Source organism: Drosophila virilis, chromosome 5 (genome assembly GCF_030788295.1).
Source record: "Drosophila virilis strain 15010-1051.87 chromosome 5, Dvir_AGI_RSII-ME, whole genome shotgun sequence".
Classification (NCBI taxonomy): Eukaryota; Metazoa; Arthropoda; class Insecta; order Diptera; family Drosophilidae; genus Drosophila; species Drosophila virilis.
The window spans coordinates 19,631,818-19,657,683 of NC_091547.1; the positions used below are offsets into that span (position 1 = coordinate 19,631,818).

The 25,866-nt window shown below is 37.0% G+C and overlaps 1 protein-coding gene across 2 annotated transcripts; it reads left to right on the forward strand.

The window, feature by feature from the left end:
• On the forward strand, positions 1-25,169 carry Cam (Calmodulin). 2 transcript variants are annotated; one of them, XM_015173979.3, is made up of 5 exons: positions 1-150; positions 733-929; positions 6,611-6,785; positions 13,011-13,253; positions 19,254-25,169. In XM_015173979.3, exons 2-5 carry the CDS (start codon positions 927-929, stop codon positions 19,280-19,282), a joined length of 450 nt encoding a protein of 149 aa, XP_015029465.1. In that variant the 5' UTR covers positions 1-150; positions 733-926; the 3' UTR covers positions 19,283-25,169. The 2 variants fall into 2 exon arrangements, with proteins under 2 accessions (XP_015029465.1, XP_002049382.2); XM_002049346.4 differs by lacking the exons at positions 1-150; positions 733-929 and adding an exon at positions 6,495-6,513.
• The last annotated feature ends 697 nt before the right edge of the window (positions 25,170-25,866 follow it).

The window sequence follows — 25,866 nt, forward strand, 5'->3', positions numbered from 1 at the left end:
TTGAGCATCTAACAGCGGCCATTTAACATTTGCTTTGCAGCCAAACAGCAGCACAACAGCGCAAATTTATTGTAGTACGCTAACGGTTTTTAAACGGTACAGTTACAATTGAGTTGTCAACCGTTACGGACGCAAGTTCTGATTAGGATCGTGAGTTACCCACAATAGCAAAATATTTAATACACAAGCCACAAAAATTGAAGAGGACTTCTAGTCAGGCAGCGTGATTACCACAAAACATAAAAAAAACCCCACACAAAATTAACAAAAGAAATTTCAAAATGTTTAAATATTTGTATAAACCGAAATCGAGCAATTTGCATATGTATTAACGAGTGTGCGCGCGTGTGTTTCATCAATTGTATCGCACAATAGAAATATCTGAACAAAAACCAAAGAAAATATAAAGAAGAAAAACGCAAGAACCAAAAAAATATATATATATATATAAATTATACATAAATTCGGCAGAGCAACAAATAGCAACAAGAAATTGCCACGGCGAAAGAAAAGCAGCGTCGCTGCCAGCGGCGACGTTGGCGTTGACGGCGATGTTAACATTTCTGTCGCTTTTTGCCTCGCATCATTTTCTGGTTTCCTTCATTTCATTTGTGTTCGCCGCCGGCAACGACGCTGCTTGGTTTTTTTGTTATTGTTCGCTGTTGTTGCTGGTTTTCGCCGTTTTATTCACACAGCAGTTCTCTTCATCTTCTTCTTCTCGATCTTTTACAGTGTGTTATTAAAAAATTTGCTTAAAACGCAAATAATTTACAAGTTATACGTTGAACGCGCGTCGCCGTCGTCGTCCACGTAAATTCCACTCACACATACCACAGCAAAAGTCGCCGCCAGCAGCAGCCGCAGCGGATTAACCTTTAGCTACATTTCTTTCCAAACACAACAAAAACCAAAACCCAACAACAAAAATGGTAAGTTCATTAAAATTTTGCAACAACACCCGCCTACCCCTCTTGCCAATCTGGCACATTGTTTACACAAGAATTTCCATTGAAATCTCAACAATTTGGCGAAATCTCATAGACACAAAGGTTAAAATTGGACATGTGTTCTCGCGTGTACGTGTGTGCGTCAGTGTGTTTGTGTATTGCGTGTGCAGGCGCCAATTGCTTGTTTGTCCAATTGGATTACGCTTGGCCTTAGCCCTTCAGCAGCAGCTGTGCCAAAATTCACCCCCTTGGCCGAAAGCCACTTTTGAAACCCGAAACTTGTTTTCTGCCTGCTCAAAAAACTAAACAGTTTTTTCTTTTTTTTTTAACTTAACAGGCGAGGGTTAGTTTTTAATGAGTCACCTTTGAGAGGCGTCAGAACAAATAATTACCTTCTTTATCATGTCGAGAAGTAGATAGCATTTTCATGCATTTGTCATAGTTTTTCTTAGAGGACACTTAGGAGTGCGAATTTCAGATGAAAGCGGAGGTTAAAGTTCAAACTCAAATTGACTATTTCTAGTTACCGATAACTGTTAACTGGGCTAAATTGTTGCTGTTGCTGTTGTTGCAAATTGAAATTGTTGCTATTATTTTCTTATATTCTCTTTGCTTGGTTTTCTTTCTGAATAAAATTGCACAGTAATATGTCCGTTTATTGGGCCATAAATTCCAATTAGAAATTATGGCTAAATCAAATCTACTTTTTATTAGTTCACGCTATGCCTTAATATCAAATCTGTTTCTAAAATAATCGAAAATGTTTCTATTTAAATAATGCAAAATACGTAAAAATAAACATTATTGCGTCAACAGTAAATTTCAAGTTCACAGTTATTTCAACATTTGTCTGAACCCCTGGCAATAGTTCGATGAGACGAGTGTTGTGAAGGGTTTTAGCTGAAAAACAAGCCCCGCATAGACGAACCCGCCCAGCCCCGCCGCGCCCCGCTCCATATAATTGACGTATGGCAGGCAGAAAACTTAAACAAATCAGCAAAAAAAAACTCGTTATCAGAAACGCGTCCCGGCCCACCCCTTGCGCCATGTAAAGGCGACGCGTTGGCTCCGCTGGCAGCTGTGTTACACACACACACACACACACACACACAGAAGCATGCGTGTGTGTGCACTGCAGAATTTACTTTATTGCAGCAAAGGCGAACTGGTTATAAAATCGAAAATAGAAGAGAAAAAAAAGTGTTGCCAATCGCTACTTTATCAGCAAAATTTGCACTACTCATAAATACATATGGGAAAAATGATTGTGTGTGCGAGACAAAATTGATGATCAACATAACAGCAGCAGCAGCAGCAGCAGCGGCAGCAGCAAGAAGAAGAATAACGTTGCTTCCAGCAGCGCCACCGGCATTTTTATATTTCCTTGTAATTTGCTCTTTCTCGTTGTGTTTCGTTTCGCTTTATTTACCACGAAAATTGAGGTTAGATACGCTTGAAAGAAAAATATAGGCAAAAAAAAAAATTAAGAAAAGAAACGGCAAAAATTCTTTAGCTTTTGGAATTCTTGGCCGTCGTTGCTTTGTCGCGTTTCGTTTATTTGCTCAATTTAACCGTTTCGTATGCGCGCAGCAGTTGGCTCTCTTTCTCGCCCTCTCACACTCAGCCACATAACCGTTTCACACAGTTTTGCCTGGTTGCGTTTCGTTTCGCTCGCGCTCTGCACATTTGTTATCAATCGCTTTTCGCACTGCGTCGGTTTTGCTCTCTGGGTCGCGCACTTTTATCTGCGTGCGCTTTCTTTGGCGTTTTCGCAGTTGCGCTCACGCGCTCTCTCACTCTCTCTCTCTCCCAGTTTGTCGGTTGCGGCGCCTACGTTTTGTTGTTTTCTTCCATAACCGTTTCATTTGCCGCATTGCGGTTATTTTGCTGTTTCGCTTTCTGCTTTGGCTTCTGTCTCTGCCGCCGCTGCTGCTTGACCATGTTGTTGTTGTTGCTGCTGCTGCTGCTGCTTGTTCCACTTTGCCATTCGCACAAGAATTTCATTGTAACGGGCAAACGTGTGCAGCGTGCAGCATAATGAAGAAAAGAAGAAAAAAAAAAAACTTATTTTCTTTTTTCTTCGCCCCAGACGCCAAACGTTGCGACGTCGCCACATTAACCGCACATAATCCAATTTTTTTTTTCTTCAACTCATTTTACTGCTGCCTTTTTCGACGTCTCTTTTATTTTTATTTGGCTTTAGCGCTTGCTGCGTTTGCGTTCTGATAAGAAAATACACACAGTCAACGTCGCCGGCGAACCTTCTCTGCTTGCAGCACGCGTCACTTAATTTAATTAGTGTTCTTTATTTTTTTCATTAATATTTTACAGCTCACGCAAAATGCAAACAGCTTCTTTTTTTTTTTTTAATTAAAACAAATCGTTTTCCGTGCTCAGTATTTGGTTTTGCATTAAACGTGATTCATGCCGTCGCGCGGGCGAGGGCTTAGATAAACACAACTTGATCTTCAAAGTTTGTTGACTGCGCGGCATTATCTCATCAAATATACAGCTCGTATTGTCTTCTCATTTCCGCTCAGCAAATTATTTCTTATTATGCTGCGCTTCTTTGCCATAACTTGAGCTCTGAAATGCTTTTGCTTCTTTTTTTTTTTTGTGACTCATTTAGCTGAGTTCATCAAAAGCGCTAACAAAAAACATTTGACAGCACATTTAGCACAGCAATTCCTTTTATCCAAACAAATGCTAGCAACATGTACATACACATGTATGTGTGTATGCATGTGTGCATGTGTATGCATGAGTGTGCATGTGCGTTTATGTATTGCTTAATGCCAATGTTAACCGGTTGGCACCGGTTAACCGGCAACTCTCTTTTCGGCCTGTCCATTCGGCTTTAAAACGGCACCGGCCGATTTCTTGCAAATGTCATTAATAAACCGCAATTTGCCGGTTTTTTTTGGCAAACAAGTTGGCAGCTTTTGGTCAAATGCAAACAGGCGAATTAACCAGTTAAACGAAAGAGAGAGAGAGAGCGAGAGAGATAGCACGTGAAAGCTATTAAAAGTAATGTTTATGCTTCATTTGTATCACATGTGCCATGCCTGACAGCCCAATACACAAATACACACGCATACTAAAACATTGCAGCCAGGTGTGCAGCATTGCCAATATGGCGTGTTAAGGTGGGCGCGTCAGTCGCGCATTTAAGGCTTGACAATTAGGCGGCAGCGTCAGCGATCTGGCTACGCTGTGCGCGGGGGCGGCGTTGCCATATTCAAAGCGCGCCAACGTACTGAGCTTTAATCTGGCTTTCGCTGCGCGCGCTTTGACTCATATTTATGACATAACCTACTTACTACCGGGCAATGGAAAAAAAAGCCTTTTATCTAGCGCAGCGATAAGCCAAATTTCTATTGATGCCAACCCATAAGTACATATATGCGGTAGTTACAGTGGTTGCAATGCTTTGCTTTCAAAGTCAAATCTTAGAAATGACTTAAAATTGAAATTTGAAAAATGCCTAAGTTTTATAGTTAATGATTTTGTATAGACATATTGAATAGACCAATTTTTTGGGTTTCTTTGAGTTTAGGGCGTATTTCCATAAAAATCATTAATAGTCAATTCCAAGTAGATCGATAATTTCCCAACCATAATTAAATTTATAGGTCGATCGAATTTTTCGTTTCTATTGGTTCAAATTAGCCAAAGATGACTGTAAATATGTACAAATGCTTATACACCTGGCGCTCTTGAGTTGCCGACGATAAGATATTGTTTCAGGTGTTGGTTTTGCCAAAGCGCGACGGAAGTTGATCATAATATACAGTATATATATATACATATATATATATGTGTGTGTGTGTGTGTGTTGCGATCAAACATTTTAACAAGTCTTTTATGTAACATTTGAACGCCTTGAAGTGATATGGCCTCCCCCTGCTGGCCGCCTCCATTGATTAGATAGCAAATATTTGGGTTTATAGTTAGAGACGCCCTATCTAAGGCGTTTTGCACTTCAAATTCCTGGCGAGCAGCCTGAAAAGCTAGCTGTTAGAAATCTAAGAAATTTTATAATCGAAATTAAATTGCTTTGAAATGAATGTGGGCAATGTTTGCAGCTAGAAACAAAATCGTTAGACATGCCTAAGCTTTATTAGAAGATGAGATCACAAATAAGCTTGTTTTCCTCTAGGCGAGTCTAGAAATAAATATTTGTTGGCAAAAGGTTTTGTCATCCCAAACAGTTTAATCATAGAAATGAAATGAAAGGGAATGAAATCTTCCAGTCTATATTAATGCAAATCTTAAAAATCAGTGCTAGAAAAGATTCTTCGACTGAATCATGTTTGCCTAAGTGTGACTCTTAACAACATTTTGTCTCAATCATAAATGAACTCATATCACGTTTTAATGGGCGAGAAATAATAAACTTGCTTACGACAATCGATCAAATGTTTTTAACCAGAAACGAGCGGTACTTATGAGCATTACGAGCTTAGCTTGCCAAATCAATCGAGACCATAAATAGAAAAGGCATCAAATCATTTTGAAACAATTCGCCTCTGACGTAGGCTATAAAAATAATCATTTTGTGTGTTTAATCATATTTGATATGCGACTCGTTGCTTGCTTGTTATTTTATTTTATTTTATATTATTTTATTTATTTTTATAGGGGCGCCGAACTTATCTCGGTGTGTGTATATAGTATATATTGTATATACTCAAATTGATGCATAGGACAAGTCTGTCAAAACAAATTAGACTCGAAACGCTAGCAAATTGACGCTTCGCTGGGCTGTTGGGCGCAGCTGTCAACAGGTTTATTGTTTCTAGGCCCGAGAAGCCTCTAGACAAGGCTTTCAAACAGAAAAAAAAAGCACTTTGTCCAAACCTTGGGCATTCTCATGCAGCTTTAGTTACGTTTTTGTATACCCCTTAAAAGAAACACGTCAACAACAGCAACAACAACTGACGTCAGCGGAATCCAACACCTTTTTTGTTTTTTTTTTTTAGATACCATCGCCGAGATATGAGAACAACTGTATCTATAGACACATTCATATGTATGTATGCAGGGGTCTTTTGTTGAGTACAAACAATATGCGAAATTATTCAAATGCCGCTTTTCTTAGACGTATCCCCCTACTCCTAACCCTGCCCTGCCCTGCCCTGCCCTTCCCACTCCTTAAACGAATGGTTCGACATATTTGCGCCTCGGTACATTTTTATTGTTCTCGTGTCTTTTTATGGTTGTTGCGGTTCTTTGTATTGGAATTGCAAATTGTTTTTCCAAGATAAAACTGTCCTTATTTGCATTCCAGTTTGTGTCAATCAGGCTGATTGACTGCTTGACAGCTTGATGATCCAAAACTTTCTGACGTATTTCCTTTATTTTTTTTGTTTTTTAATTTCTGGCCATATTTGAAAAGGCTTGCCGCGCAAGGCCGGGCAATACTTGCCAGTTTGTTGGCATTTAAATAACATCAAGTAGTCGTCGCCAGTTTCATCATTCATTAGCACTTCATAAACTTGACAGCAAATTAATTATCAAATATTATACATAGAAACAAGTTGGTTCAATCGAAAGCTGAATTATGGTATTTGAAAAAAAAAAAAAAAAATAAATTAAGCAACAAAACGATGTCTTTTCTCTTGATTAAATTTCTTGTCTTTCTCGCCGTCTCGTTTCTACAGGCCGATCAGCTGACAGAGGAACAAATCGCTGAGTTCAAAGAGGCGTTCTCGCTATTCGACAAAGACGGCGATGGCACCATCACAACAAAGGAATTGGGCACAGTCATGCGCTCCCTGGGACAGAACCCCACAGAGGCTGAGCTGCAGGACATGATAAACGAGGTCGATGCCGATGGTGAGTGTACAATAATAATCTATGTGTAATATCAACGAGCAGTCACGATCAGTTGCTTGCTATGCCGAGAGGCTACGTTTTTTCGATTCCTCTTTGTGTCGCATTCGTAAACGTTTTATATTCAAGCTGATATATGGAAATATAACAATCTGTGACTATGTAGGGATATAGATATTTCTAGATAATCTTTGTAAGTACATAGCTATCTATAATTCTTTAGGTCTAATTTATAGTGGATTTTCATTCCTCTTTGTGTCGCATTCGTAAACGTTTTAGTGATAATCCGAAAGAGAACAGTATTCAATTGGAATTCGATTATCGAATTCGTGAACTCGTTTCACTTGAGATCGGTTCCTTTTTACAATATTCGCTGTTGCGCTAATTGCTTTGAACCCTTTTTCAAGCTAATAATAAACTCTTCGATAACCGCAAAGATCTATTCTTAAATGCAGCCGCCGCCGCGCGCTGTGTGTAAAATCCCGCTGGCGGAAATCAGACAGACTATTGAATAGATCAGACAGACGTACGGACGGAGGGAGGGAGGGAAGGGAAGGGAAGGACGAGAAGACAACGAATTCTTCGTGTTTGTTCGCGTCTTCTTTTGCGACCGTCTAAAAATATGCAACAAAAACACGTCATAGCCATTAAAAATAGATTAGGCCAAAAATATTTGGCTATTGCTTTGCTGGCTAATGTTGTTGTTGTTGTTGTTGTTGTTGTTGTAATTGGGGGCTGGCTGCTGTCAAAAATGCACACAGGATTTTTGACAAAAGGTGGTTGAGTTCCCAAACTGGGAGCGCGTCTTCTAGAGGAACGCTAAGAATTTGAACACAAAAAAAAAAGAGAAAAAAAAGAATATAAATTATTTTTAACAGCGTACGAAAAGAAATTGTGCGATAGGCGCCGCGCGCCATTTCGGCCAAAAGAAAATGTGTCGTTCGTTGAGGTTTTTCACCTTTTGCATCAAAAACTGCTCAACACTGCACACTTTTGGCCAGAGCGTGAGAAAGAGCGAGCGAGAGAGAGAGAGAAAGAGAGCGAAAGCGCTCGTGTGGCTTTTTATATGTATTTTTAGCAATTGTGAAATGTGTCGAGAATATCTCTTTTATATTTATTTTCTTCTTGCTTTCGGGCTATATAAATTTTCACAAATAATAAATCACTTTTTTTATGCCTGCATACACGTATGTGCGTTCGTGCGTGTGCGTGTGCGTGCGTGCGTGCGTGCGCGCGCTTCATTGTGCGCTGTTGCTTTTTGCATAATGCCCAAAGCCTGACAATTAGCTTAAAAATAAAACACATGCCCCACCCAATAAGCGGCAGCAGCACGCACACAAACAAAATGCGACAAACGAGCGACAAGTGCAAAGTGTAACAAGTAAAAAGTGCAAGGAGACAAAATTCCAGCAACCGAACCAAAGTCACCCACATCCGACACAAGCAGCAGCAACAACAACAACAACAACAGCTGGAACAGCAGCAACAACAACAGCAAGCGCAGCAGCTGGAGCAGCAGCAGCGCAGCAGAGACAGCAGCCGTCAGCAGCAGTTCTCTCTCACTTAATCACGCGACGTCTGCAGCAGAGCACCCTTTCACTCTTTCACTCTGCCTGCAGAGGCTGCGCTGCTGCTGCTGTTGTTACTTAGAGTAACAGTTACTGTTGTTGTTCTTGTTCTTGCTGATTCCTCTTGTACGTTTGCACGTGCAAAATGCGCATGTGATGAAAAATCCAGGGCAAAGTCTGCAAAAAGGCGCTGCGCAGCGCATGCGTCAAGCATAACGCAAAGGACAACAAGCACATAAAGCACGTGGATAAGCAGTAGGGGAGTGAGCGAAATGGAAGCAACTGGCTGACTGACTGACTGACTGACTGACTGGCTGACTGATGATTATCAGCAGAGCTAAAAATAGCTCGGCTCACGGCACTTGAGAGAGGCTTTCTTTTGCTTATGTGGGCACGCGCGCGTGTGCGTGTGCGTTAGATGATGTCTGCATGCGTGTATGTATGTGTGAAAGAGTTGAGATTTTGATTTGAAAATGGAGTTGAATATGTACGTACGTGTGCATGTATTTTGACATACATATGCAAGTTTAAACGGGAGTATATACTCGATTAGAAGGCTGTATTTGTGAACAGATAAGATATGATCCTCATATAATCCAGGCAGCTAGGATTCTTTCCCAACAATATTCGAATTACGCTCAGCTTGAGCTCATTTCTAAAATAGCGAGCATTTTAGCCTAGATATTAAACAAGGCATAAAATATAAATGTTTATGGCAAGTAAAATAGTTTCTAGAATTCTAGAAATTGTTTTTATTTTTATTCCATTTCGTACTACAAAAAACTGTGTGTGTGAAAAATTCCAAAATTTTAATGCTTTTTAATGGGTTTCTTAAAAAAAGAAATACACTTTTTTTCGTATGCTCTACGAAAACAAAACAGAAATGTTGTTAAAAAGAGCCTAATTTTGGCATATACATTTTGGCTGGTCACACTGTCTGAGAGTCGTAAATACAATTACAATTGCTGTAATTTGTTTTCGGTGTTCACTTTTAATTACTTAACATGAGTTTAATATTAGAAACAAGTATTTCTGTTGTGCACTGCAACAGGGATTTATTTGTTTAGCACTCATTCACATTTTGCACTATTCACATGGCTATTCATGGGGATTTTGTCGGTACAGTAACCCCGGGGCTATAGCGATTATCTCGCCGATTTTACGATCCGAGTGGGCAAATGGCATTTCGTGCATAAAATTATATAAAATATATACATATATATGCACACACACGCGAGTGTGTGTGTGTGTGGGGGGTAAATTTTGTAGTCTGTGAACAACAGAAACATTAAACATTCATTACTTAAAATTTTGTTGGCATCGCCCAAGTTTGTTGACGACGACGTTGTCCAAAAACTGCAGCCGCATACAAACGACGCCATTAGAGACCCGCCACCCCCATACCCCCGCTCCCTGGACCCCCTATATGATACCCATCCACCCATCCACACGTCAACCGCCTCCTCGAAGTGTCGTCGTCTTGGGAGTTGCAAATGGCACAACAATTGTCCAGCTATATGGAAATGAAATAAATTGAAAGCCAAGCGAAAAGTGCAGACAAAAATAACGAAATGTAGAGATACCCAAGGAGGAATCCCAATGTGTTATTTATAAAGAGTGTGTCCCAAGCAAACCGACTAAATTTAGCTTTGCAGAAAAAGTAGAAACAAAAATCTTATTAAAATTTTAAATTGTCTGCACAAATTTGCGCAACGTTGCGAAACGTCTAGAGGGAAATGGAAAATGGAAGTGTGTAGATGACTCGTCTGGGCAATGGGTAATGGAAACCAAAAACCAAAAACCAAAAACCACCAGACATTGGCAACAGAAATTGGCAAGACATCGTCATCGTATGAGCCTTGTCAAAGCGTTTTTGTCTAAGGCGCGTCTAAAGGTTCCCCCAGCCATATATCTAGTTGGCCAAAAGCGCACACAAAAATGGCAAGAAATTTGTATTTATTTTGATGATTATTTTCAAATTCTTTTTTCGTATTGGGGAAATCCTAAGAGTCTGCATTAGCCAAATTCAGCGACAGAGTTCGCGTCAAAATAATGTTTTTAAATAGAATATATCTTATATATATATATTTTTTTTTTATTCTTTTTGTGTGTATAAACATGGCGCTAGGAAACGAACCCGAAACATATATATATATTTTTCTCTTTGCTTATTATTTCAATGCTCAATTCAATTATCATAATAATTAGTTTTTGTTAGTCAATTTTCATTGCTAGCGTTTTTTTATGATAAAGATTTCAATATTTATTTTGCTGTTTGCTTAGATTTAATGTTGTTGTTAATCGTCTTATTTTCGGCTGGGACCCGCGCAGAGTAGCTGAGCAACAGCGCGTGTGAATTGATTTGTATTTGTATTTGAACTTGAGCAAGCGCAACAATAATTGACCGCGTCTGTGTCTGTGTCTGCGTTTGCGTGTGCGGCTATTAAATACGATAGCTAAACATTAATTTTACAAATCGTATGGTCTAAGGAATGTTTGCTAAACGATGGGGTAACATTGATTTGTAATGTGCGATTTGCTGAAAAAAATGTGTTACACTCGACATAAGCAACTATGATAATACTAAATCATAAGTTGTCAATGAATCAACTCTACTCTAGTCAAAACAAAAAGTTGACTTCAAGGACATCTTGCATAGAAAAGCATTGGAATGCAACAAAGATAAATTTGCATGTGAAACGTTTAAGAACAGCACAAAGAGGAATGCGAAAGAGTATGTAGTCAATACTCAAAACGTTAAGGAACAGCAAGACAAAGCAAAATTGAAAAGTAAGAATCATATAATAGTTATGTTAAACTTAATTGTGTTAGGAAAAGGAGAATATATATTTTGTGAGACCGACTAGTTTAAGATTGTAGCACAAAGAGGAAGCTAAAGAATATGCACTCAATAACTAAAACGTTAAGGAACAGCAGCACAAAGCAAAACTCATAAAAAAAGTGGCTATTGGGGGAAAACTTTCCAAGCATCAGTTAAATAAATAATCAATGGGCCCGAACTTGGCAAACTCTTTCAAGCCCTTGAAGACAGTCATGAAATGGGGCCGAGCCTAAACCATAATCGTAACATTATTCTCAAAGATTAGCCACGCACCATTAAGAGAGCAGACATTAGTTGGTAATATTATACATTTTATAGAATACACAATGCTATCAAAAGAAAACTTTTGCAATAGACATGTGCCAGGCCCTGCCCCAGAGTCAATAACAATTAAGGCCTCAGAGTTCGAGGCAAAGTTTTTTGGTTAGGCAAAAGAAAATTTTCATTTTTGGCCAATGGAGAACCATAAAAACTGCCGACCCCTCCCCAAACAACAAAAACAACAACAACAGAAGTGGAAGTAAAAAAAAAAACAGTGGAACTATGCTCAAACTTTAAACACAGAATGTGAAGTAAAACTTTTTCAATTAGTCTAACAAGAATTTTAGTCAGAGGCAGAGGCCACTTCATTTGTGCCCCGACGTAAACCTCAAGTTAACCTCCAGAGCTTGCTCCGTCCACACACCCAAAACACGGGGCTTAGCAGTTTGGGCTTATCTGGCCAGGGGCAGCACTAAAGTTATCAACGCCACAAATGTTGCGCATACGCCACGTGTGCCACACCAAGAAAAATAAAAAAGAGAAAACAAGTTGCGAAAAGTTGAGCCAATCCTTTCAGTCAGACCTAGGTCAGCGGGCGGTTTGGACGGGGGTACAGATACGGCACGGGCTTAGACAAATATGAAAATCTACTTGATTATGGCTGTGAGGGGATTTATGAGTGTGAGCGTGTGTGTGTGTGTGTGTGTGTGTGTGCCTGGGCCAAAAGGGATTTAAGAGCTCTAGTTTATATAGCCGACAGGTACACAATGAGGGCGTGCCACAGTCAGCTGCCAACTTCATAATAAAGAAATATGTTCGCCTCGTAAATTGCCCCAGGGAAAGTGTGGAAATAGGTAAAACGCTCTTAAAGGAATTTCATGGCTTGAACATTTGTTACAATCGTGTGATGGGGGAGCATTTCAGAAGTTCTTAGCACAGAGGTGAGAAATTGTAAGGATATATTGTTAAAGTTCGTGTTTTTACAGGCAATGCAGATGTCGCTTGAATATAGGAGTGAAAATATATCAGCTTTTGGTTTATTAAAAAGACAGGTCACACTGGCCTTAAGTTATGTTAGATACGGTTCAGTTTGGAACAGTGAAAATGAAACATAATAAGTTTTCAAGCGAAATTTTGAGAAATGGGGTTTGCAAACAGAAGACCCGCAAGTTTTTCTAAGAAAGCCAAACGAGTGTTAAACTATAATTGAATGAATCAAATAGTATGAATTTCTTTTTAATTGGATCATTAAAAATACTGGTCACACTGGCATTAAGTTGGGTTATGTGTACGGAACACTGAAACAGAGAAAACGAAACGAAATAAATTTCCAGCTAAAATCTAGTGAAAATCCGTTTGAAATTGTCGCCCTAGACGTTTTCCAAGAAACCAAAACCAATAATTAAATATAAACCAAATGCATTTGATTAAATTTCTGTTTAAGTCTCTAACTAAACGGAAAATGAATACACATACAATAATAAAATGAAGTGTTAACAAGAATTTGCAACTAATTGGTGTAACGTTTTTTTTTTTCTGCTTTTACCACTTTGCCAGGCAACGGTACAATTGATTTCCCAGAATTCCTTACCATGATGGCACGCAAAATGAAGGACACCGATAGCGAAGAGGAGATTCGGGAAGCCTTCAGAGTGTTCGACAAGGATGGCAACGGCTTCATTTCAGCGGCCGAGTTGCGTCACGTAATGACAAATTTGGGCGAGAAATTAACAGACGAGGAGGTCGATGAGATGATCCGTGAGGCTGATATCGATGGTGATGGTCAGGTCAATTACGAAGGTAAGCTATCACACCACCAACCCCACTCTCCCCCCTATATCAAATGCCACCCCCCTTCACGCTGTCAACAACAACAACAGAGAGTGGGACTAATCTGGCTTACGTGTTGTTGTCGCGTGTCGTGTTGTTGTTGTTGTTGCTGTTGTTGTTGCTGTTGTGTCGTGTCATGTCATCCACTAATTGGATATTCGCACAACAGTTGTTGTTGTTGTTGTTGGCTTTGGTAATTGCATGTGTACAATTGACTTATTGCTGGGTTATGTGTGTGCGATGCCAAAACATTCGCATAGCTGCCGATTGAATCACACACCCAACACACACACACACTCGAACTATATTTGAGTCACAATTGGCACTTGTTTTGTCATGCGTTACTTTTTACTCATGATATTTTATATAAACTGATTCATTAGTCGCCGTTTTTTCTTTTTTGTTTTTTGCGTGCAAAAATCTCTATAGACAGCAGCAGCCTGGCACATATACATATGTGTCTATCGCATTTTTAATACCCCTTAATTTAGTTGGAGGAGCATTTTGCAAGCCTGAACATATTTGAGTTCCATAGAAGTCTATAGTTAACTCAATTTTCATGAGAAAACTGCATTATTAACCCTTTTATATTTAGACAAAGATTCCATTAATTGTTGTATAGAAATACATTCGGTTACAGTGAACGCTCGCTAAGAAAACTTGTCTTGCTTTCAAAGAATTCCAATTCCACAAAATGAAGACAACAAATCGCGATGTGTCTAAAATTTTTATAGAAAGTCAAATAAAATATATTCTATTATATTAATTCTGGACTTCAAATATTTTCCACTGTTCCCTGATTATAAATATTGTTTATGCAGAAACTTAGGGTATTAACGAGTCTATCATGGCATCACATTTTTCAAAAATTGTACTTTTTGTGTGTTCTTCGAAATTTAATTTAATTGCTTGAAAATTGAATTTTCAATTGAGCAAAGTTGAGAGCAAACCCTGAAGAAAAACTATATACAAAAGTACAAAAACAACAACAACAACAATAACAAGAAAAACAATAATAATAACAAGAAGCAATATAGAATCAAGGTGTTAAGATTTCGTTCATGCTGTGTCGTACGCGCCCGCCCACCCCCTCTGCCCCCAAACCTGCGCTGCCCCCCCGCCGGCGCGTTGCTTTGATTGTACTTAGAAGCAACAAAAACCGAAATGATTTGCTGCGCGGGGTCCGCACCTGCCCCGCAATAGCAATCAGATGTCGGGCAAATACACAGAGATATATGTGCTATATATATATATATATGTATATATACCTGCATGTATATATTTTTCTAGAACGTATCGAGTTGAACAGAACGCACACCGAAATTGTGCCTCAAGTTCAAATAAAAATCGTTTGGCGCAAAATCTTCGCGGATCAAATAGATTAATCACAAGCAATTTATGAACAAAACATAAAAATAACCAACTGAAACTGTATAAAAATAGGTGTAGACCCTTTTTGAAATCCCGCCACGCTACAAATCTTTTTGTGAAAGTCAAGGCAGGCGAAAAGAACTACAAATTTTGGTATTCGTACGCGTTGTGATTAGGGCTGGGACAATCTATTTGGGAAGTAAATTAATCAGTTGCAAAATGCTTTAATAATTTGATTTGCCAAATCAGTTGCTAATCAGCTTATTAAATTTAAAATCGCATGATAAGACGAAAGTTTATTATGAAAAAGTTGTTTTTTTTTTTTGATTGTGTTGTGTTATAAATTACAGAATTTATTTTGTTGAAATCTAATCTTTAAACGGGTTTTATTTGTCAAATAAAATTATTAATTTATATTGCCAAAAGATGCTTTGTAGGCACAATTCAAAACGTCAAGAGTTACTAAGTGGACTTTTGTTTAAATCAAAATTGTATACGACCTTCTATTGGCAGCAGTTATTTAATCTTCAGATTATAAACGAGCTTGTGACATCTGTATTTTGCCGGGTTGGGAAAATATTTATAGAAAGGGAAAGAGTTAAATTATAGGTGTTGCAGTTGCAGAAATTATATTATTTATGAATAGTTTAAACAATAGAGCAAATATATATATATATTCGCTTATTATTCTGTACTCTCTACTTTGATACCGTTGAAAAGGAGTTATTAGAGTTAAAGTTCTTAGATTGCCTTTTTCTATCTTTTCCTCTCGCTCTCTTACTCTGACTATTTCCATTCCCTTCGCTCTCTCCTGTCCCTCTCTTTCCTTCTCTCGCGTTCTCCTTTCCTTTCTCTCTTTTCCTCTCACTCTGTCTCTCGTTCTTTCTCACTTACCTTTGCTCTTTCCTTTTCTCTTTCTGTCAATTTCTTGGCACTTATCCTTCCTGCTTTTAATTGTCTCTTTTCTTCTGAATCTGTCCTGTTTCCTTTCTGTGCCCTCTCTTTCACACTCTCCAACTTGATCCCTTCTGTGCCTTCTAAGCTGCCTGCTACGTCTGACCTCCATTTGTACGTTCTCTCTTGTGTTACTATGTACGCACTCAAGAGCTGCCTGCTACAGCACTCAAGTCACATGGTCGCATTTGCACATTTGTCAGCTGTTTTATTCCCATCGGGCTTTTCCGCAGCCTACGCGCGCAAAGTGAAATGTTTCATAGGCGAAAAAAACATAAATATTAAACGGCTATCGTATCAGGGAAGTGAAACAACAACAATTAAAATCAAATATAAATATTGTGCAATAATCTGAAAAACAAAAGAACACAACAACAACAACAACAACAAGGTGAAATAAGAATAAGAACTAGAACAAGAGCGAGAGGGGGAGAGGGAGAGGGAGAGGGAACAGCAATAACTGGCAGCAGGCAATTTGGCGAGCTGTTTGAATATTGACCGACAACCCGAACAACCCGAACACCCCGACGCACACCTAGATACACATTTATAGTATATATATAATTATATATATATATTATATAGTATATAGCGAAATGAGCATAACATAAATAAATGCTCGTTGTTGCCGTTTGCTTGTTGCCAATTAACCAAAGTCTTTATTGTTGTCTTGGCTTGTTTGTTGGTAAGGGCGGCTTTTTATGGGGTTCTTCGGCGGGTTGGTGTGCGGCATCTGAAAATTATATAGCGCAAACAATGGGCCGGACCCGACTCTATGGCTATATGCACAAGTATGAGACTTACTTTGGCCCCATGCCAAATATAAAAATGTTGTCAGAAAATAGGCGAAAAGGCAAATAAAAGAATTAACGCAAAAAAATTGTAGAAACAGAGGCGAAAATCAAATAAAATGTTAAGCAAAATACAAAGAAAAACAAATTCAACATTAGCACAGAAGCGCGGCAAAATAATGTATGGCAAAAAAAAAAAACCTAAAATAATGGAAAAGGAAAAAAACCGAGTATGAGCTGGCGAATGTAAACAAAACGACGAAAGATAAACAGCAGAGCCACAAAAGCCCCAAAAGTGCGAGGTGTGCAGTGCAGGGTGCGGTGCGCGGGGGCGAATCGAAGAACACCTCCAAATGTTCTTTTTGCACCATAAAATAGAGTTTAAATTTTATTTTAATCGCCCAAACCCCAAAACGTAAAGAAAAATTCTAGAAATCAAACCCATTAAGAAAATTTGCTCTGAACAAAAGCAGAAAAAAAAAATGATAAGAACTTGGAAATGTCAAGGCCCAGCCCCGAGAACCCCCCCTCGAACACATGATCAATTTCTTACGCCAACTCGATTTGGGTTGGGTTCGTAAACAGAAGCAAAGAAAAACCAACCATTTGCATATTTGTGCCGTGTCAGCAGAGATAATAATGGAAAGGTTGTGTCAGGGCGTGCCCCCTGAACTTTTTGGCATTCAGTTCGCATATCGAACGTTGCGTTTCTGCCTATAATAACGTTTTATTTTTAAAACAGTTTACGAGCAAAATGAGCGGCATTCGGTCATTTAAATGGATTAAACTATAGAGGAGTGCAAGATAAAGGATTCAGTTTGTGGGGCGCCACGAATCAGATGTGAAATTTCATTGAAAATCGAAAATCGGTAAAATAATTGAAGCAGAAACAACTGGAAACGGGCACAAGAGAACTGGAACTGAAATGAGTTTTATATAAAATGGAATGAATCTATAATGGAAAATGAATGTATAATCAAGGAAAATAATGACAGAAAACCATTTAGAATTGCAACACAATGCAATACGGAGAACAATGTGGTTTAGAAACAGGGAAAGTTATAGTTAAATATAGTATATTCACGTTATATAAATGGAAACAGTTCTATATATATTTGCCTTGAGTGAATATGTCGATTGGAACAACAAGAAACAGGAAATGTGGAATGGGTATAAAATGAAACTAATGGAAGGAATATTTTAAGGAGACGGTCGAGAATAAAAATCACAGGCGACAAATAGAATTAGACAAAAATGTGGAATTGGAACGCAATACAATGCGGAACAAAGCTGAAAGAAACAGTGTGAAATAGCTGGATGGACATCCATTTAAGTGTACTACTTCCCGTGTTAGCTCTGGGTAGATCTAATTGTCTTGGCTCAGTCGCAGGTCATCAAACGGGTGTTGTGGGTCGCGTCTCCCGCATTGCGTCTTACGTATTTGATGTGGCCAACAGGCCAATGTTTTTCACATGCTGCAAATATTTGAAAAATGCGCGCGACCACAACAAGAGGCAGAAGCGGCAGAACAGAAGACCAATAGAACAATAGACCAAATGCAATCAACGAACGCGGCTGCTTATGCAAGGGGCGTTTGCGGGGCCGGTCAGGGGTTTGTGGAGGCAGTCACTTGTCTATATTTAGGAGCTGCATGCAAACACCTGATATATATCGGGGACACGAATGCATCAACCAGCTGCGGAAGCGTTTCAGCGGCCAACGTTCGGTGACAGCGTTGCCAATTTGTGCGCCCCCCCTGCCCACCCTTACCTGTCTGTCGCTTTCTCTCTCTTTATGCACAATCGCCCCTTAATTAAATATATACTCAAAACACACACAAATCTCCGCTGATTGCGCGCTCGATGATCTTCAGCTTTAAGCAGGCAAACAGAAAATCAGTTCAAATCGAACAATGCCCGCGCTTTGCCTTTGGATCACTTTTCATCTTTATCGCGACTCTTGACTGCTCTTTGTCTCGTTTTCCTGCTCTGATTGCAGTCGCTATTTTTGGCTCACATACTTAGCAAAGTAAGTGGGTATAGAGTACATGCCGAGCGGGGTCTATTCACTTATTCATCTCTCGACTTTTTCACTTTATAAATTGTTCTTGGAATGTTTGGAACTGAAATACTGTTTAATATTCCTTTATTTCATATTTATGAAATTAACTGCTTTACTCATTTGAAATGGAACACTAAGAAATATTGAACTGTTTCGTGAAACATTTGAAATGGAACGTGTTTCAACTTTCCATTCAGAAGCACTATAGGAAACGCTGGGTTTTTGAAACGTTTGAACGTTTCCATTATTCCAACCTGCCTTAATGTCCCATTTGATTCCATTTCGTTCCTTTTCTATAAACTTAATTTTCCGCACAGCGTATTTCAAATTCTTCGAATTAATTTTACATATCCTTCTTCTTTCCCCCCATTGTATTTATATGGTCTTTTAATCTGACGCGTCTGGCAGCGGCACTTAATAAATATTCGCCCGATTTTTCTTGAATATACGAGTTCTGAGCGGCTTTTCGTCGTCAGTCAGCGGCCCCGTGGCATCTTGTGACTCGCCCATTTGTCTTATTGATTAGTTGAGAAATCTTTTGGGTCTCGGCGTACGCCAAATCTATTTACAGTGCTGGTTGGGATTCTTGATGTTGTTGTAATGCTTGTCGAACCAATACAATGATTAGTTGTTATTTGTTGTTGTTAATGCAGCTATTTTAGGTGCGTTGTAAAGTGCTCAAGTTCATTGTAAATGCTGCTTGTAAATTTACAAGCTACTATCTAGAATTCTTTTGAATTGAACTTTTATTTATCTACATTTAATAATGGATCTCTTCTATCTATCATTTCAGAATTCGTGACTATGATGACATCGAAGTGAAGCGTTAAATTATTTCTTTTTAAGCCTTTCTATTTTTTTAAGATGTTGACGAAGACTGTAGCTGTGCGCAATAACATCGCGCCGCGCTGTTGCTATGGACCCCAGTAAAAGATCTTAAAAAAACAACAAAGAGTTAAGCAAAAAACAAAACAACAACAAGAAGAAGAAACATAAAAAACAAACCAACATTTAAGAAACTTATAAAAAAAAATGAAAAGAACTTACACTTAAACGAAGCATAAACTAAAAAAGAAAAGAGAAAAGCAAAAAGCAAGAAAATTTAAACAAGCAAAAAATGAGAAAAAACCCAGAAAAATTACATGAAAAATTATATAAAATACAAAACAAAACAAAACAAAACACACTTAATTTTAATGCAAAAAGCGAAAAAGAAAAGAAACCAACAACAAAACAGCAAAACTTAAAGAAGTCACCGTTTAAACAACAACAAAAAGCATGTTATAAGTAAACAACAACAAAAATTAAACTACTACACTTAACTACAGGCATACCACACTAAAACGAACAACACGACAACAACAACAAACAAACAACAAACAAACAAACAACAATCAGAGAACTTTGAGCAAATGCCAAGGCAAAGCGCGCAGCGCCCTCTAGCGGGAGAGCAGCGCCAGCTGGCGGCGAACATTTGAACTGTGTAAAACTAAATTGTTTCAAGTATAAACACAATTTGTCGAATTTGTTGCAAAAATAAAAAAAATGTTTAACAAAAACAAATATGAAAACTAAAACAAAATCAATTTGTAATTTTTGCAAAAATTAAAACAAAACTGGCAAAGTTTATATAGACACCAACAACAGCTCTACACACACACACACATACACGTACACATACACTTCACACACACACACACAACACACTCACACACACACATGTCAAACAACCAGAAATAAAATATATTATAAATACAACATATATATATTATAAATAATGTAAAATCAAACAACAACAAATTCTTCTTATTAAATTATATTTAAATTTAAAATTAATAAATATAAAAAAAAAAAACAAACAACAAAAATAAAAATTACAAAAAAAAAACAACAAAACCAACTAAAAAAAAAATACATTTTCGATATAAAATTAAATTAACTTATGCAGTACATATATATATATATATAGATATATAGATATATATATATGCATATGTCTGGTATCCGACTGGTCCAGAGTCCAGCTTTGGCGCGCTGAGGAAGTGTTTTTTTCCAACTCAAATGTTGGCAGTTGAGGTTCGGTGAGGACCCTCACCACCCACCACCCGAGGGGGGTGAGGTCCAGTGTTTGGCAGCGTTATGCAACAAAAAATGAAAAAAATTAAAATTTGTAGTCTACGAATTGTCTATATATACATATATATACATATACATATATTGATATGGATAAATGCAGCATTAAATATTAAAAAGCAAATCGCTAAAAGAGCAACAACTACACATTTCTCTAGTACTTAAGAGGCAGCAAGAACAAGTTTAACTAACCTATAAATATATATATATATATACTTAAAGAAAAATGAAAGAAAATTAACATAATTTTATTATAAAGAATATACAAATTAAATATTTATATGCGGAACAGAAGCGGAGAAGCAGAACAAGAAGATTTCATCAAACACACACATATAAAAAATAATTAAAAGGAACAGCTAGAAGAAGACAACTCTTAACGGCAAACTAGACGACGAAGTAGTTGAAGAAGAAGCAGCAACAACAGCAGCATTAAATTTACAATATATATATATATATATTTAAAAGTAAATTATATTATTATGAAGCAAAAAAGAAAAAAAAGCAAAAAAAAAGATGCTTAATTGTCGCAAAATACTTGTTAAGCTAAATGGCAAAGAAAAAAGAAAACAAACTCAATATATATGTGTATATATGTATATTATTATATATGTATTATATTGTGCCTATATAATAATATATGTATATTGTTTTTAAGTTAAGTGAGCTTACGATAAATTGCAAACAAACCTTCGAGGGAACCGCAAGAGCTGCACTCTCACTGAGCGCAACTGTACTTCTCAAGATGCAAATGAAACAAAAGAAAACACAACTGTACCCAAAGTCGGTGCGCATAAGCCAGACCTAACCTCAAAACTAAACACAACTGTACTGTATCGTTGAGCTAACTTTAATTTAGTTTCATATCGAAAACGTTTCCTTGTTTCCTTTCAACTTACCCCTCTGCTCGTTTTCCCCCCTAAGCCACCCTCTAGCTATTGTTGCTCTTGTTGAACGTTCTTCTATAACTATCCACACCAGAATACACTACACCACACTACACTACACTACAGATACGCATCTCACCATTTTGTCACACGTTTCGTTACACTCTTCTCCCCACTGCAAATAAAATCAACTGTGAGTATAATATATATGCATATAATATTGATAATGATACGGATGGATTACATTTATGATAAAGTTAATTATTATTCTATATATATATATAAAAACATTTTGGGTTTGCTTGATCTTTGGAACGAGACCCTTACGTTCCGCGGGCAACAGCAAAAAAAAAAAAAAAACCAAAAACAAAAGAAACACCACAAACACTTTTCTATAACTTTTTTTAAACAAAAACAAACATTTTGTAGCGAAAATTGTGCAAGTTTTAAAAACAAAAACAAAAATAATTTAAACTAAAGCAAGTTATATCTATGATCATATGGTCTCTATATAATACTAAAAAAAAAAAAGCAAAAACCAAACTCTAAACTTAAACAAAAATTTAACTTTAAACTAAACACGAATTTTTCTAACTACGCAAAAAAGAACAGAAAACAAAAGAAGAAAATACAAGAAATCAACACTTGAAGCCAGAAATCCTTTTGCGACAAATGGTTTTTTGTGCGGCTTGAATTCGAGACGGTCTGGCAACCCTGGCGACGCATTTCCAATGCAAATTGCAAACAGTTAACAAAAGCGCATAAAGGAAGTTGTCCGGCGAGTCGCGGCATTGAATAAACCAATGAAAATTTGTAGCTAATTTGCCTAACAAAAAACCAAAACAAAACAACAAAACAAAAAGCAACAACAAAATGTCTTAAATATTTATAAATTCTCATTTGCAAGGCAAAAGGCCGAGTCGCAAAACAAAACTAAATAAATTTGTGAGCCATATGCAGCAGCCGAGGCGAGCGTTAAATATTACAATATATATATATATATATATATATAGAGGCTAACTACACACACTTATATATATATATATATGTGATCATGTAAAAGATTGACACACAAAATGCAAAATAGGAACATTAAAAAAAAAACTTCTTTAAAAAAAAAATACACAAACATTTTAAAAACCTCGAAACAAAAACAAAACAAGTTGTGTTTTTCTTATTGTTTTTGGCATTTCTTTTGTTTTTGTCATTTTTGTTTTTCTCTTTGGGATTGGCTATTTTACAGACAACACTCAAATGATTCGGCCACACTTAACATTTGTCATGCCTCATTCATGCGTCTTCTTCTTGCCGGCCGACGAGCTCCATTTGGTCAAGTGCTTAGGCCCCGCCCCCGCGCCCACGCCCGTTGCACTCATGTGCGCGGGATTAAGTCTTAAAGTGTCCTGCGGGTTTTGAGGAATACGCAACGCATCCTGCATTCAATCCATGAATTTAACCAACTAACCAACCACCTATAAAAATGTTTTCAGTAACGAAAAATAAGTGTATAAATTATGACAAATCTTCAAAAGTAGCAGAAACTAATAAAACATATTTTGAATGTCTAAATAATATATATATTAGCCATATGTACCTATACCAAAGATTAACCAGGCAACTCGCAGGCCAGCCCTCGTATATATATATATATAGTGTACGCACCTAGAAGAAACACAAAAACGAAAGATTTTGAAAAGTTCTCCAAACTCGATTCCTAAATGTTTTTCAAGTTCACGCAAATTTAGCACAAATTGGATGTATTTTTCGATTGTTGTACATAGAAAAAAATTGCACTAAATGTGTCTAAAATAACCGATATATCTGATATTTATATATATATATATGTAAACGCCATAAAATACAGATATTGATGTTGTGCTTAGTTTGTAATATTCTCAAAACTTCTAAATGTGCAGATTTAAATATATACTAAAAAATAATAAGTAAAACTAAATGGAATGAAAAGCAATTGTAGGCCTTGGGCAAGTGAACCCAAAATAAGATTTGTTGATATTTCAAAAACAATTTGAACACTTTTCGTGCTGAACAAGAGTAATTTCTATATAAGAATTCAATTAATTATAATTAAGTATTTAATGGATAATGCTTTAGTTTATATTAAATTCAATGTGTTTCTTTTTTTGTTTATTTACTCTGTTCCGATCCCCGCGCTGTTTGCAAAATTCATAAACGATTCAATTCCGCGCGTTCCACCAACTAGTTTGTTGGTGTTTAGAATCACGAGCGGAATCGTTTCGTTTTTGCTTTTTCCAAATCGATTTCGATAACATTTTGATAGCAAAACGATAGGCAACTGTATGAACAAGTGTGTGCGTGTGCGTGTGTATGTGAATGCGAACTAAAACTATAAAATAAAAAATAATTAATAAAAAGCCCATTTGCTTATCAAAAACATATTCTTCAACAAAAGATGAGAATTTCCCAAAACCAAAATTATTTAAACGGAATTCGGAACAGCATAATAACTTATATCTTTTAAAAAGTATATTAAGTTTGAGTTAGATTCCTTTGCTTAAATTAAAACATAAGATTTGACTTAAATGTAGCTTAATTTAAGTATTTGTATTTGCATTAAGTACATTTTGTATAGCTGCAAAGTATGCAACACTTTTTGTAAGTTTTTGCCTTGGCCAAGTTCGTAATCTTTTGAATTATACCATAATTTGCAATATGCCAGCACACACACACACACACACACACACACACACACACACACACACACACACACACACACACACATACACACACACATCACACACTCTCACTGAAAGAAAATTTCTGGGTTTTTGCAACATTTTGTGGACTGCGAAATTGTTTGAATTTTCTTCAAACAGCTACAACAACAACGGCATCGAATTTTATGATACATATAAAAGAATATATATATATATATATATATATATAAAATCGAAAAATTCAGCGCATAAGCTGTTAATTGTAAGCATATACAGATTATGAAAATCCTAAGTGTTGAGAAAATATAACGAGTATATGATATATATTTAGTCTAAAAAACACAGATACACCTCTGAACACACACGCACACACATGAGCTAAAAATTTGAACCACAAGTTGCTTTAGACAGCACTACACAACACTGGAAACACAAGCACACCCACACACACACACACAGTAATCAAAATTTTTGGCAAGTCAAAAATATTCCAATAAAATTGAATGAAAAGGAAAACCCCTTCAAAAAAAAAACAAACTGAACTTATGTAAACTGTAACTTCTAAGCGCTGTAAACGACAAGTCTAAAAAAACCAAAAACCAAAACAAAACAAAAATACGTTTTCTTTTGTAATTACTAATGAATTTCCAAGAGGAACGAAGAACTAGCTGATATACTTATATATATACCGAAATGAAACAGCAGGTAAATAGAACAATTTCCATGGTAACAAGTCTTGAGGTGCATTCCCGAAGAGATACAAATCAGTTAACTGTACCACAAAACGTAAACGAAATCAAATGCGAAAACCAGTTTCATAAGCCAAAAAAAAAAAACCACAGTCGAAATGCCACACGCAAAAACAAAATGGCGGACAAAACGTAACAAAAGAAAACTAAAAAACAAAAAAAAAATACAAAACAATTTTAATAACAATTCTATTCTATTTAACAGGCAAAGAAAAACCAATAAAAACAAAATATACAAATTAAATGTGAAGTTTTTCGTGTGCTCTTTCTTGTTGGGAACTAGTTCGGAAAAGGCAAATAATCAACAAGGGCCACAGTGCGTATGTGTCATATTGCGTAGCGCCATCTAGTTTTTTTCTTTGTTAGTTACATGCACAGAACGTGCTTTGATTTAAGCTTTTCAAAGCACATATGCCGTTTTGAGCATCCTTAGAAGTACTCGGATGCAAGCCCATAGGTGGCGTTAATATGTTGGGATATTTTGGCAAAATTCCCTTTTTCGAAGGATTAACCTTGAAAAACATAGCTTTCTTATTCTTCGTTTTGCTTTATTAATAATTATTCAAAGCTTAATTATTGATGAGGCAATTTTGATTCAACAAAACGCGTAATATAAAAGCGAATATATTTTAATTTATAAAAATGTAAGTCTTTAAACAAAACAGAAAGTGGCAAAATAGTTGACTCTAGTTCGTAATTTGAATACTCAGGCAAGTTCGTGCACGCTGAACAGCCTAAATACAGCGTTTACAACATCATGTGGCAACGCTGTGCAAACATTTTGTGAATGAATAAAGCACAGCTTATTCACAGCAGCCAAGAGCAAAACAAAAACAAACGCAAAAGCTTGCTCGATGCAGTTATGCAGCGTCTCGGTGGATGCTATGTGTCTAGGGGTGCGGGTGGTAGAGGGAGCCAACACGAGAGTAACATTGAGCGAT

Coding starts and splice junctions, on each gene's coding strand:
- Cam (XM_015173979.3), top strand. Junction 6,786..13,010: donor AAACGAGGTCGATGCCGATG/GTGAGTGTACAA, acceptor CCACTTTGCCAG/GCAACGGTACAATTGATTTC. Junction 13,254..19,253: donor TGGTCAGGTCAATTACGAAG/GTAAGCTATCAC, acceptor CTATCATTTCAG/AATTCGTGACTATGATGACA.